The sequence below is a fragment of the Anolis sagrei genome, chromosome 1, assembly GCF_037176765.1.
Source record: "Anolis sagrei isolate rAnoSag1 chromosome 1, rAnoSag1.mat, whole genome shotgun sequence".
Taxonomy (NCBI): Eukaryota; Metazoa; Chordata; class Lepidosauria; order Squamata; family Dactyloidae; genus Anolis; species Anolis sagrei.
The window spans coordinates 152,877,041-152,891,900 of record NC_090021.1 but is presented as its reverse complement, the minus strand read 5'-3'; the positions used below and the strand labels follow the sequence as shown (position 1 = coordinate 152,891,900).

The following is a 14,860-nucleotide window of genomic DNA, read 5'->3' as shown; positions in this document are numbered from 1 at the left end:
GTTAATCCCACAAAGGAACATTACATTTTTATTTATATAGATTCCTAGATATTTTCAAAATTAAGTTTAAACATTAACTTTGGGTAAAGTGCATCAAATGTCTTCTCGTATTAATCCCATTAACTCCTACAGAAAAATTAAGCACAGTTTTTAAAATCTCATGTTGAAATCAGAAGGTTTGAAATCAGACATGAAGAAAAGCTATTTACATGAAAGCATGTACAGTAGGCTCTCAATTCTTGCTGTGGTTAGGAGTGTAGGATCACTGTAAGCAGGCCCTAAGCCATTGGGGGCGGGGGGTGTCAAGGATTCATCCCACCCACCCCGAAGTGTGTCAGTTTATAAAAACCTGATTTACTCATGAATTGGTTAACCAGTTAATTAAAAAACCATGAATAAACCAGGTTTTTTAACCTGACACATTTGGGGGGGGGGTGTTGAACCCTTAACACCCCCCCCCCAACCCGGCTACAGGTCTAACTGTGAGAATGGAAAAACGCAGATTTTGAAAATGGTTTTTTAAACTAAAGGCAGCATCTCTCAAGGAATCTCAAGGTCCTCCAGCATGCCTCTATAACAGTGATTCTCAACCTGGGGTTCCCAGATTTTTTTGGCCTTCAACTCCCAGAAATCCTAACAGCTGGTCAACTGGCTGGGATTTCTGGGAGTTGTAGGCCAGAAACATCTGGGGACCCCAGGTTGAGAACCACTGCTCTATAATCAACATCCATGGAGAATTCATAGATCTCTAGAAAGGACATACAAATCAACTCCACAAATAATCAAATCCGCAAAAGTTAAACCCAAACACATGGAGGGCTAACTATATCAAATTGCATGATATTATTATTTGAAACACAACAAGATGAGCCCACAGAAGACAAGATCACTCTACTGGCCGTACAGTGTGGTTAAAAACAGATGAAAATATAATAAATACAATTAAAATAGGCTTTAAAACTCACTGTCTCTTCCCCCCCACCCCATTTTATTAGCCATTTTTACTCATATATATGAAAAAAAACCCTTATACAGAAGTTTTGAAAAAGTTAAAATGAATCCAGTTCTTAGCTACTCACCCAATTCTCTCTCTACAAAGCCACATAATGATGCACTAAGAATTGAATGCTCTACAATATTGCAGCTGTACTCCCCAAAGCCAACGTTTCTATCCCTGGAGCTCATTCTCTCCATGCCTAAATCTTTATTTACCTAATTTAAGTCAGCATTGCCTAGTCCATCTGATAATCTCAGGTTCTCTTTCATATTCTAATGACAAGCAAGGGGCTCCAGAACCTCTATGATGGTTGCTGTTGGATGAATGAAACCTCTCTAGGAAGTTATGTCACCCTCTCTTTCCTCAACAGATTCATTGTCCCTGTTTAGGTTTTTTCAGTGGTGTTGTGGAGGCAACTTCAGCCTCTGTGTTATTACTGGTCTTCAACTGGATTAAAATGGATCTATTCAATCCCCAATAATATAGAGTTGAATGGTTAGATATATGACAGCCATCTTCATGACAAGGACTACTTAAATAGATATTATTTCCTGGACCAATAGAGTGACCCATTCAACCAAACAGTTAAAGAAGTGAGAGTAGTTTTGACATGTGTAAATTTATATTACTGGCTGATGAACTGTGTTAGAGATGATACATATAGAGTTAGCAAAAGAGAAAGGGTAGGGATTGGTAATTACATTGCTGTAGCATCTGCCATCATTCAGTAATTGCCCTGGCCATTGGCTTGACCCTCTGTGAATAATTTTAACATTATGATAAGCTCATTTATACATTGCATTATCTTGTAGCCTTCTGCCAATGAGTAAGAGCAGTATATGCTACTCTTTCTGTCCCATTTTATCCCATATCCTAACCATCACATGAGATAGATTACTGATTCAAGCTAAGAGCTTTATGATTAAAGGATTGAATCCAGATCCCTCCAGTCCCACACCATATTGGCTCACTCTTAGTTAATAGCATGTTAACTAATTTACTCCTAAAAACATCTTACAATTTTTAAAGTTAATTATATGGATGCATTCTTGAAAAATCCATTAAAATCACAACTGGAAAAATATTTGGAGCCATTCTCAATCATTAATCAAACTGACCTTCAGACTAATGTCCAATCTACACTGGCCATTTAATTCAGTTCGAAGCCAGCTTCAAACTATGGTGGTCCAATAACAGACTCTTACAAAAGCACATAAAGGAAACCTCTTAATATACATCAGAACTCTGTGTTGTGTGTAATCACCATCCAGGCTTCAAACTGGTTCCAGGATTTCTTATGTAATTATCTGCACAACAAAACTACTTTCTTTAATACTGGTATGAAATTGCATTAAATGGTCACTGTAGAGGGGGGTCTTAGTTTAAGCAGAAAGCTCTACCAGTTTACAATTCCATATTTTTGTGGTTCATTCACCCACCAGTGCTGCAGCATTGTTCCCTATATTGTAAACTACGGTACTCTGGCATTTAAGATCAGTTGTGTGGCTTCACCAACAAAACACATCTTAGAACACGTTTACAGGTTACAGAAGAACAGCTTGTGTTAAAGGACCTCACATACTCCATTATTGTGGCTTCGTAATTGCAAATAACACCAAAACTCATCATCAAGCCCAGTTGACAAGACAAGTAGATGGATACTTGAATGCTGCAAGCTGTAAGGCTTATGCTATAGCTTTGTTGTTGTTTTTTTTCCAATTCTAACCAATCAGCCATAAGTGGACCACTATAACTTATTCCTGCATGAGAAAATATCTACTTTAATTGAACATCTTTTTTGGGATAAAAAAAATATTTTAAAAATCAATCTTGTCAATTTCTTCAGGATATTAAGAAAGCATTTTAATTCACAACATATACAGAGAAAACCAAGGAATTTCTAGTTGGATTTTTCATTATCACAGAGTAATTGAATTGGATGGGACTCCAAGGATCACTTAATCCACCTATATCAAATAAGTTTTAGTGCACATTTTGTTTAACTTTGATGTGATCCACTTTGGGTTCTGTTTCAGAAGAAAGACAGGACATAAATAAATGGTCCACCAGACCCATCCCATGCAGGAATACACAGTTAAAGTACTTCAGATGTGGCCATTCAATCTATGTTTAAAGACCCCCAATGAAAGAGAGTCCACCATTTTTAGAGGGAATCTATTTCACTGCTTCTTACACTTTGGATCCCAACCCCAAATGGGGTTCCCTTTGCTCAATGCTGGGATCATGAAAGATTTGGCAATAGTAAAGTATTTCTGAACATCACCCATTTATACACATCTGTTAGCAACAATGTGCAGGGTTTACTCTGCTGAAGATATTTCAGCCTTGCAAATGCTGTTTTATTTTCAGTAAATGTTTGATTGTATACCTATTTTTATACTATACTTACCTAGGGTGATGTGAAAATTTATTGGGCAGAAAGGGGTCGCAGTGGGAAAAGTTTAAGAAGCCCTGGTCTATTCTACTGTCAAACAGCTCATACTAGCAGGAAGTTATTCCTTACATTTTGGTGGTACCTCTTTTCTTGTAGTTTGAAACTGGTGGTTCAGTTTCTGGAGCATCAGAAAACAAGCTTACTTCATCAGAACAAATGGATTTGATCCATGAACATTTCAGCACTCTTCATCTGCATGAGGAATTGTGCTAGTTCCTCACTAAAAACATTCTAGATGGAGGCTATCAGGGCTCTATATCTTCCTGACAACTTCTCCCAGATGCAATCCTAAACTTCTTCATCATCGTCCAAGAAAAGGTGGTTGAAACATTTCTTAAGTCTATCTCATTAAGTATTATCAGCTTCCATCTTGGTAGAAAGCAAACAAAACAGTATTATACTCAGTCAAATTAATATTCTTGGGAATTTGTCCATGGGACAGTTCAGCAGAAGGGTCTTCTCCATTTTACAAGCCTTTCCAAAACACATGGGACAAATCTGTACTGGAAAAGGATAATGCTTTCTTCATATAGCAAGCAGTATAGGTGTTAGCAGTATTCTGAACTGACTGGTTGGTGCTGGTTTAGTATCAAGGTGCATGAAAATGACCCACAACTTTTTGATCGACAACTTTCATAATCATTCACCATTTCAGAAATGGTCCAGGCCAAAAAACATCTGCAGTGCCACAGTTGTCCATTCTCTATTAAAGCTTATTGGGCAGCTGTCTCTCCTTTTAAAAACATGTCTCTGTCATTTGAAAGTTGAATCCTACATATGTGCTTTGACCTTTTTATGTCATTATTTTGAAAAACATAGTGCTTACTTGTCTGCCATGAGGAACCTTGGTGCAGTAGTCTGTCTTTCCCTGGCAGTTAGGGAAGGGCTTGTAACAGAATTTACAGTTAGATTTCGGTAGTATTCGGTTTGAGCAGTGAGAGTTTATCAAACCACAAAAAGAAGAGCAGTCATCTGGGCATTGATTGAATGAATGGAGTGAGGTCCAAAACAAACTTTGCCTTATTCCAAGGAAGGAAGGGAGAAAGAAAGAAACTGGTTCTGCTTACATGGTCTAAATTGCTACAACATGTCTGAGCTATGTTTTCATATTGCACTTGAATCAAGTCAATTAAGCATGCATTAATAACTAGCCAAATCAATTTCTGCGAGAGTTCTTCCCAAAAAGTAAAACTGAAAGCTGATTTCAATTTTATAATTTTTTTAAAAAAGTATGCACATACATATACACATCCAACTAACTATTTTGTTGTGTGTGCATATATGTGTGCACACATGCAAGCATGAAACAGTAATAATCTAACTGCATGAGACAAAATTTAAACGGTTGTAGCCCAATTTACCTGTCCGAAAGTATCTCCCCTTACGAACCACGGAGTACTTTAAGATCATCTGGGGAGGCCCTGCTCTTGGTCCTGCCTTCGTCACAAGCACGTTTGGCGGGGACGAGAGACAGGGCCTGTTCAGTGGTGGCCCCTCGGCTATGGAACGCCCTCCCTAGGGAGATCAGATCTGCTCCCTCCCTCTTGACGTTTCGGAGGCAAGTTAAAATGTGGCTATTTGAGCAAGCGTTTACAAATACAGAGTAGCTAATAGGAAATCAAATGACTTGATAATAGAACTGGGCAATGCTTGAGAATAATGAGACACTGATGATGTTGTTTTTACTGCTTTTGTGATGTTTTATACTGTTTAATGTTTTTTTTAAATCTATATTATGCTTTATGTATACTGATTTGTTGGAAACAGCCTTGAGTCGCTGATTGACTGAGAAAGGCAGTATACAAAAACAGTTAATAAATAAATAAATAATAGAGTACAGTGATCTGATTTTAAACTCCGTGGCATATGCTGATGTATTAGATGAACTGTCTGCTGCTCAACCTAGAATTTTAAAATTAATCATATGTATTGATATCACTTTTATTATTTATTTATTTAAAACATTTATATTTTGCCCTTCTCACCCTGCAGGGGACTCAGGCGGAGCACAACATATATACGGCAAACATTCAATGCCGGGACATAAAACCACAAATATATACAAACATTTAAATAACTTATATTCACATTAAAATTTGCTTAAAAACCATCTCAGGGCACCATTTTGCCTCATTGCACTGCCCCAAAGACTTGGTCCCACAGCAAGGTCTTCGCCATCCTTCTGAAGGACAGGAGGGAGGGTGCTGATCTAATATTGCCAGGAAGGGAGTTCCATAACCGGGGGGCAATCACTGAGAAGGCCCTGTCTCTCGTTCCTGCCAACCGCGCCTGTGATAGTGGCGGGACTGAGAGCAGGGCCTCCCCAGAAGATCTTAGTTTCTGCAGTGGTTCATAAAGGGAGATGCATTCAGACAGGTAAACTGGGCCGGGGCCATTTAGAGCTTTATAGGCCAAAGCCAGCACTTTGAATTGTGCCTGGCAAGTGGAGCTGATATAACATGGGAGTTGTGTGCTCCCTGTCTGCTGCCCCATTTATTAACCTGACTGCTTCTCGTTGGACTATTTGATGCTTCCGAACCATCTTCAAAGGCAACCCCATGTAAAGCGCGTTGCAGTAGTCTATCCTGGATGTAACGAGAGCATGGACCACCGTGGCCAAGTCTGACTGCCCAAGGTACGGGCGTAGCTGGTGCACAAGTTTTAATTGTGCAAAAGCCCCCCTGGACACCGCCGCAACCTGAGAACTCCCAAGCTGTGAACCTGTGACTTCAAGGAGAGTGTAACCCCATCCAGCACAGAATGTAACCCTATACCCTGTTCGTCCTTGCGACTGACCAGGAGGATCTCTGTCTTGTCAGGGTTCAACTTCAGTTTGTTCGCCCTCATCCAGGCTGTCACAGTGGCCAGGCACCAGTACACGACCTGGACCTTAGCATCTTTTGTAATTTCAGACATGAACAACATAGAAACAAAGTTTCTAAAGGCTTCAGTTTAAAAAATATTGACTTTTAGTTTGTTCTGAACCAAGCCAGTAAATATGAAAACACTACATTTTAGAAGATGTTTGTCAGATTTGGGTTCTTCTGTCCATCAATATAGAGCTGTTACCAGTTCTTCCATAATGTAAATGCTATCTAGACAAATAGGAAGTACTCTTTGTTATGAACTTAAATGTATTATGGTGGTAAGTGGATATGTAGTATTATGTTTTACACTTGCTTTTCAAAATGCAAATGACGCAAGTTGATGAATTCATTTATTTTCTTACTACTTATTTATATAATTCATTGATTTTTAAAGTATTTTTATATAACTCTTATTCTTCAGATCCTTCTTTCCTTATGTATAATTAATATAACACAGCAACACAACAGAAATATGTTGCTGCTCTTTGTTTCAGAGATAGGGCACTGGGGTTGACAAGCAATAGTTATCAAATTTGGATCAGACTGAACTGTTCCAGTCCATGCCATCTGTTATCCTATTCTTATGTAAGAGGGATTCTCCATTTCTTTTCCAAATTGCTGCTACAGTTGAAAACCAAAATTCACCTGGGAAATAAAGAACCTGTTAGGCAGATGAAAGTTTTACAGACTACCAGTGAACTGTTTTGTGTTGACTGTGTTTAGATAATCTATAGTTAGGTGTATATGATATAGTCATTTTGCTTAATGGCTTTGCTTTCCTAATTTTTTAAATATATTTTTAATATTATTTTTCCTCAGATATCTTATGTTGATATACCAGGACCAGGTCTTGGAAGTAAAAGACTGAAACGTCATTTGGCAGTAAATAGTGTACAAGATATGGTTATTTGTTGGTGGTCATCGACGAAGGTTGAAATGTGGCCATGGACTCCTGCCTCTAGTGAGAGAGAGAGAGCCAACTTACTGCTCTTGAAACATGAACGTGGCAACTTGGAGGTAATACTGTAGGTTGAATGTGGGTAAATGCCATTGAATAGTGTCTTGTACCAATGAAAATTAGATATTTATTTATTCATATATTTAAATCACATTTACCCTTTTATTAGCTGAAAAGACTCCCATTATGGCTTATATAAATAAAAAATAATTCCTTCTCATAGACTTGCGATCTGGGCTGCATTAAAAGGAGTCTAGTTTCTAGATCTAACTAAGTCATGGTGCCTTTCTATTCTGCTTTGGTCAAACCTCACCTGCAATAACACTGTGTCCAATTCTGGACACCACAATTTAAGGGCAATATTGAGAAGCAGGAAGGTGTCCAGAGGAGGGCGACTAAAAGGATCAAAAATCTGGAGACCATGAATCCCTGTGAGGAGTGGCTTAAAGAGAAGGGTATGTTTAGCCTGCAGAAGAGAAAGTTGAGAGGAGACATAACAGCCATGTTTAAATATTTGAAAGGCTGTCATAAGGAAGAGGGAGCAGGCTTGTTTTCTGCTGCCTTGGAGACTAGGACTCAAAGCCGTGGGTTCAAATTACAGGAAGGAGATTCCACCTGAACATTGGGAAGAACTTCCTGACTGTAAAAGCTGTTCAACAATGGAACTGTCTGCATCAAAGTGTGGGGGAAGATCCTTCCTTTGCCATCTGTTGGGGGTGCTTTGATTGTGCATTTCTTGCATGGCAGGGGATTGGACTAGATCAGGCATCCTCAAACTGTGGCCCTCCAACTGTTTGGGCCTCCAACTCCCAGAAGCCCTAGCCAGCTTGTTCCATGGTCAGTAATTCTGAGAGCTGGAGGTCAAAACAGCTGGAGGGCTGCCATTTGAGGATGCCTGGACTATACGGTCCATGTAGTCTCTTCCAACTATGAGTTTGTGATCTGAAAGATTCAACACAAATGGAAAACGTATAGGAAGCAAAGTCCAAAAGTCAATGGTATTGTACAAGTTCTTAAAATGGCAGAGCAGTTGTGTAACCACTGCATTGAACATATCTTGGGCTAAAGTGTGAATGCCAGCCATTTTTCAAGTCTTTGAGGAGGAAGGTTTTGCCTCCACTCCTATAAATTCACTTGCTGCCAGTATTTTTATCCTTTCAGACTGAGAATGGCGGTATAGAAATGTAGATAATAATAATAACAACAATAATAATAATACACCATACACAACCTCAAAATCGAACTGCAAAGGCTCTGGCATAAACCAATACAGGTGGTCCCAGTGGTCATTGGTGCACTGGGTGCCGTGTCAAAAGATCTCAGCCAGCATTTGAAAGCAATAAACATCGACAAAATCACGATCTGTCAACTGCAAAAGGCCGCCTTACTTGGATCTGTGCGCATAATTAGAAAATACATCACACAGTCCTAGATGCTTGGGAAGTGTTCGACTTGTGATTTTGTGATACGAAATCCAGCATATAGATCTCATTTGCTGTGACATACTGTGCTTTTGTGTCAATAATAATAATAATAATAATAATAATAAATAATGTGCTGCCCATGGGTTTAGTCTAAATTGTAAGAATGTGGGATAGTTTGGGAATGAGCACTATTACTTTTATATTGTTTTCAATTCTGGTTTTATGATATGTTTTTAATTATCATTTGGTTTATGATTTACATACATCAGGTATTTTGTTTGTTATAAAACGGCCAGTAGGATTTTAGGAATTGTGGGAGTTGAAGTCCAAAACACCTGAAGGGTCAAAGTTTGCCCATGCCTGCTTTAGAAGGATCTTTCTCTTTTACTCTCATGGCTTGTTCTTAGTCTTGAAGCTCTTCTGATGTCTGTAGGGGAGTATCCATTGGCCTGTAGAGCCAAGTTTAGGAGGTTCAGTTCACCTTGGAGTGGTGTTCGCAGATCCTGTTTGCACGATCTGTCTGGGCTTTAATTGTACTTCTTCTTTTAGCTGGGTGATGGTTGGAGTTTTTATGTAAGTATCTATCAGTTTGCATATTATGTGGCCCAATTGTAAATTTGGTTTGCAGATGACTAGGACATCTAGAAATTATAGTTTTCCTTCTTTTTCCCCCATGATAAATTGGATGTTTGGGTGGATGTTGTTGATGTGGTCTAGGAACTTGTTTAGTTCTTCTTCTCCGTGGCTCCAAAAGAAGATCTAAACAAGTTCCTGAACCACATCAACAACACTACTGTGGACAAATATCCACCTAGAGAAAAAGTGTTCTTACCATACATTCGACTCGACTGATGAGATTGTTTTATGGTTTTAATAACTGTTTTGATATTTGACGATGTACTGTTTTTAATATGTTTTATGTTTATACTGTGATTTTACTATTGTAGTTGTAAGGCATTGAATTTTTGCCATTATCTATGTGTAAACTGCTTTGGGTCCCCCTCGGGGTGAGAAAAGCGGTATATAAATACTGCAAATAAATAAATAAATAAATAAACATTAAGGGAACCACTGACCGCATAGGGAAGCTACTGGAACATGGCCATACAGCCTGAAAAACTCACAGCAACCCAGTGATTCCAGCCATGAAATTCTTCGACAACACATTTTACTTCCATTGCTGCCATGTTCCTGCTATGTCGATGGTGCTGGCAGATAAAATGGAAATGAAATGATAATAATGAAGATGATAATAACAAAGAAATTAGAAATGCAATTTGTAAACAAATGAAGAAAACTTGCAGGTAGTGCCTTGAGTCTTAAATCCATGATGGGAAAACAAATGCACATTTCTTCAAAAGTGGATATAACAGCTCCCGTGTCTTGAAATTCTCACTCAGCATTTCTAATTTGTTTGTTCATTGCAGTTTCATGGTGCGAAATTAAACAAGTGTTTTTTTTAACACCTAGAAAGTAAATCAAACAGTTTTCTCATCTTAAAGACAGACAATTCAGTCACAGTACACTTATTTTTATAGTGCCTTTATTGTCCTTTTTAATCTTCCTGGTAAGCCAATTTTCTGCTTAAAATCTACTGTTCAAAAGGTACTTACTTCTGTATGTAGGCTTTATTTATCCTTTTCTCTGTACTCTCCTGCATAATTATGCAATTATTTATGTGCCTTAAATTGTGACCCATTGAAATAAGAGTCAGGGTTAGTAGTTTGATACCAAACAATATGATAAAAGAGCACCTATAAGCAAAGAAATGCTTTATTAACAAGATTAGTTAAGCTTCTAATGATTCCTTTTCTTTTTCTATACCTCTTTCCTCTTGGAGTAGAATAAATAGTCAGTGCACCTCTTTTTCTTGATGAGCTAGATTAGGCTACTAAAGTTAAAATGTACAATATTTCTATCGTATCACCATTCATTTTGAAAATTAATTAAATTAGACTGCATGTTTTTTGATATCACTATCTACCACTTCTTTGCATACTGCTAGTTTCTCAATTGTTTCATTTCTATTTAACCATATTTATATTCTGGCTACAAGATGGGCATGAAAAAGAAAAGATGTGTGCTGCATTCAGTGACTTAAAATACAGGCTTCTCCCTTATAGCAGCTTCCTCTGCTAATCATTTGCTGCTGTTTATAAACTGAAAGAGAATGAAGATTTAAAGGATGCACGATGGACACCTCGCAATTCAGACTGGGTGGTAGATTGCTCATATACACAAAGTGTTATTTGTGAGCTCTTATATCACGCACAAATACAGTAGAATTGAAGAATAGAACTTTAAAAAATGTTGCAATTGCTCTACTTGAGTTTCACACAAAGAGGGAAAACAAATTCTAAATAGCTATCTCCATTTAAAACAGGAGGGAGTAAATAGATAAAAAATTGGGCTTGTCTGTAAAATAGTTCGAGAAGTTCTTAGTCCTCTTTTCCCCCCTTCAGAACAACATAAAGAACAATGAAGGTTGTGTATGTTTTATTTTGAAATGTTTGCCTGATATGAGCAGAAAATACAAATATTTTAAAATAAATGTATAGCAAGATGAGCTTTGGGTTGTTGTAGGTTTTTTCGGGCTATATGGCCATGTTCTAGAGGCATTTTCTCCTGACGTTGAGCTTTGTTTTATAACATGGCTGATTTGTTGCTCCTGCTTTGTGCCTTTTGTCATTGAAATGGTGTATGGAAAAAAAACATACTGTAATAAGGGTTTTCTTTGGCAAGATTTGTTCAGAAGGGGATTACCTTTGCCTTCCTCTGAAGCCCCTTCTACATTGCGATATAATCTACATTATCTACTTTGAACTAGATTATATGAGTCTATACCAGGGGTCCTCAAACTATGCCCCCCCCACACACACACAGGAGCGCCCCCCCCACACACACACACAGTGCCCCTCCCTTGGCTGGCTCACGCTATCGGTCAGGCCCGATGGGCAGCGTGAGCCAGCCAAGGGTGGCTGCTCCGCGTTGCCTACTCTAGCATAAAGTACCTTGCGAGGTGCTTTACGCGAGTGTAGGCTGCACGGTGCTGCTCCTCGCTTGGCAGGCTCACGCTGCCCATCGCTGCCCATCTTGCTGTACATCAAGGAAACCACTGGCCGCATAGGGAAGCTGATGAGGAAACACAATATACAAACAATGTATAGACTCACCAAGAAAATCCAACAAATGCTACATTCAGAAAAGGACAAGAGGGCTCCTCTCACTTCTGCACCATACAAAAATTAATTCCAGAGTACCTCCTACACTAGGAGTCCCCAAACTAAGGCCCTCCATAAACTTGAGACTTAGGATCACCCTAAGCCTGAAACAACTTGAAGGCATACAACAACAATAACAGCAACAACAATCTGAGGGACCATAAACTGGTCCTCAGCTTAAAAAGTTTGAGGACCCCAGTCCTACTCCTTCTGAGCATTTGTTTTCATGCACAGTGGACTACAATAAGAAGGAGATGCTTTCTAATTCCATGACAGTGACTATCGAGTGAATACATTTCCCTTTGTTGGCTATAGTGTGTACTTTGGTTCTTTCTAAAGCAGATAATGCATTTGATATATCTAAAACTCTAGGAGGAAAGTTTTTGAATTGATGACTTCTTGAATTGGTAATGACCGTTCACTGCTAACTTGATGACTTTTTGAATTGGTAATGATAACATTTTTATTACATTAAAATTTATGAGGCAACCGTGTTCAGCAGTTAAAAATATAGCATAAGTCCGGTGTAAATCAAATGTTACAAAGGTCTGGAAGGCAACAACACGTCTTATTTCTTTCAATTATTTTGTTATTCCTTTGTAGATAAACAAAGGAATACATTTTACAAAATGTATTAGTATTATTGTATTGTATTTTATTGTGCTGTGTTTTTATGCATATGGCATTGAATATTTGTCTTTGTTTTTATGATTGTATATGGCATTGAATATTTGCCTTTGTACTTGGGAGCCGCTATGTGTCCCTTCGGGGAGAGAGGGCAGGTTAGAAATACATTATTATTGTTGTTGTTGTTGTTGTTGTTGTATTGATGGGCGTGGCCTCATGTAAGCTACCCCAAGTTTATTGTTGTTGTTATTATTATTATTATTATTATTATTATTTGAAACACCACAAGATGAGTCCACAGCAGACACTCTGCTGGCTGTTGTATTGGATCACACATCGGGCGCTTCCCAAGTGTCTAGGACTGTGTGATGTATCGGCGAATAATGTGTGCAGATCCCAGTAAGGTGGCCTTCTGCAGCTGGCAGATGGTAATCTTGTCAGTGCCGATTGTGTTTAAGTGCAGGCCAAGGTGTTTAGGCACTGCATCCAGTGTGCCGATCACCACTGGGACCACCTTTACTGGTTTGTGCCACAGTCTTTGTAGTTCAATCTTTAAATCCTCATATCATGTCATCTTTTCCAGTTGCTTCTCTTCAATCCTGCTGTCACCTGGGATTGTAACATCGACAATCCATACTTTTATTTGTTTTGTGGCATTGAAAATTTCTGCTGTTTCTGTAGTTGTTTTGCTTCCAGTTGCCCTACAGGCCCATGCCCTGGTTGCCCAGCAGTGGGTCCTGGTTCCTGTAGCCCAGTTGTCGACGACTGAGCCAGTATAGACTTCTTAAGAGTTTGTTTCACCATATTAAAATGGGTTGGGTTCATTTAGTTCTACTTCTCAGTTGAGATCACTCTGGCTTGGTTGAAATGGTTGGTAGTTTATGCTACCGCCAGCATAGCTCTCAACATCATAGAAGCAGTTAAGCCTCCCGCCAACGACAAGGCGGCACCCAATGGGGGGGGGGGGTTGTTGTTGTTGTTATAGTATATTATTTTGACCCACTTAAAATCAGAGCTAGTAATTTATAAAACTTGGTTTTTTTTCAGATTCTCAGTTATATACGCACATCTGGGGATCCGCTTGACGTCACCTTTAGTTCATCTCACCCTCACCAGATTCGTACCGTAGAACACTCTTTAAGTGCAGATCAAGAACCTATGGCAGACAGCTGCATTTATGAATGTGTTCGGGATAAAGTTCAGTGTGTGGCGGTCACTAAAATACCACTAGTTTCAAAGGCTATCAGCTGTTGCAGGAACATTACAGAAGACAAACTTGTTCTGGGATGTGAAGATTCTTCCATTGTTCTGTATGAGGACTATCGTCAATTAACCCTCTTGGTACAAGCAGAAGTACTGCCCACTTTCATGTGTTGCCACCCCAATGGAGCTGTAGTCTTGGTTGGCAGTTCACAAGGGGAGCTACAGATGTTTGACATAGCACTGTCTCCAATTAAATTGCAGCTTTTAGCTGAAGACTTCTCCCCCAAATCAACTCTACAATTTAGTGAACATTTTAATGTATCAAGTAGTCTTTCCCAGATTCAGTGGGCTGCCTCTCAAGTTTCATATGAGACCATGGGTGGTACTGATATACACAATCTTCTATTACTGAGATTTCACAAAGGACCCATTGGAGTACTTCATTTTAAAACTGGTAAGTTGATGCATTTGTTCATGGCAGAAGTATTTCACATGGCAGAAGTATTTCTCTTCTGTAACTAGCTGCTCTGATTGTAACTTTTGTTGTATTAACAGAAAATGTTCTCTGCTTTTTTATACTGATGAAATTAGTAAACAAAAAAAATACAACCTAGAAATTAAAAAACTAAAAGCATTGTCAATAGTGTTGAACTAAATGTCAGTTGGACTAAATATGAGCTATGTATTCTATAGATGAACTATTTAATCATTAGCAAAATTTCTATTAGCAGATAAAATTATGGAATTGTAATTTTTGTAAAATGCTCAAATTAGTTAGTATTAACAACTTGGAGATAAGCACACTCTAATTTCAAATTAGCAATATGCTTAACACCCAAGCATATTTGAACATTTAGTCACTTGTTACTCAGATAATGTCTTAAATTGGGGAGGGGGGGGGGGTTGTCAGTAATCATTACTGTGAAGCAAATGAGTTCCATCTTGTCCAGTAGTGTGTTTTAACAGTTGTAGACATCTACATGGAATGCTAATTAAAGCCATTCTTTGATGTGTTCTTGCATGTCTATTTTTAAATGGCTCTAAATTACCCAGTTACCTGTCAAACAGAAGGCACTCTTCCTACATCTCTCTTGCTTTTCTTTAGTGC

The 14,860-nt window shown here is 38.6% G+C and overlaps 1 protein-coding gene across 1 annotated transcript in view; it reads left to right on the top strand.

Annotated features, from left to right (window-relative positions):
• The window catches only part of WDPCP (WD repeat containing planar cell polarity effector), a 211,201-nt gene that overhangs the window by 77,175 nt on the left and 119,166 nt on the right, over positions 1-14,860 (top strand). The window contains exons 9-10 of the mRNA XM_060784552.2: positions 7,139-7,336; positions 13,597-14,206. Coding sequence (XP_060640535.2) covers positions 7,139-7,336; positions 13,597-14,206 — 808 coding nt within the window. The remainder of the gene's footprint in view (positions 1-7,138; positions 7,337-13,596; positions 14,207-14,860) is intronic.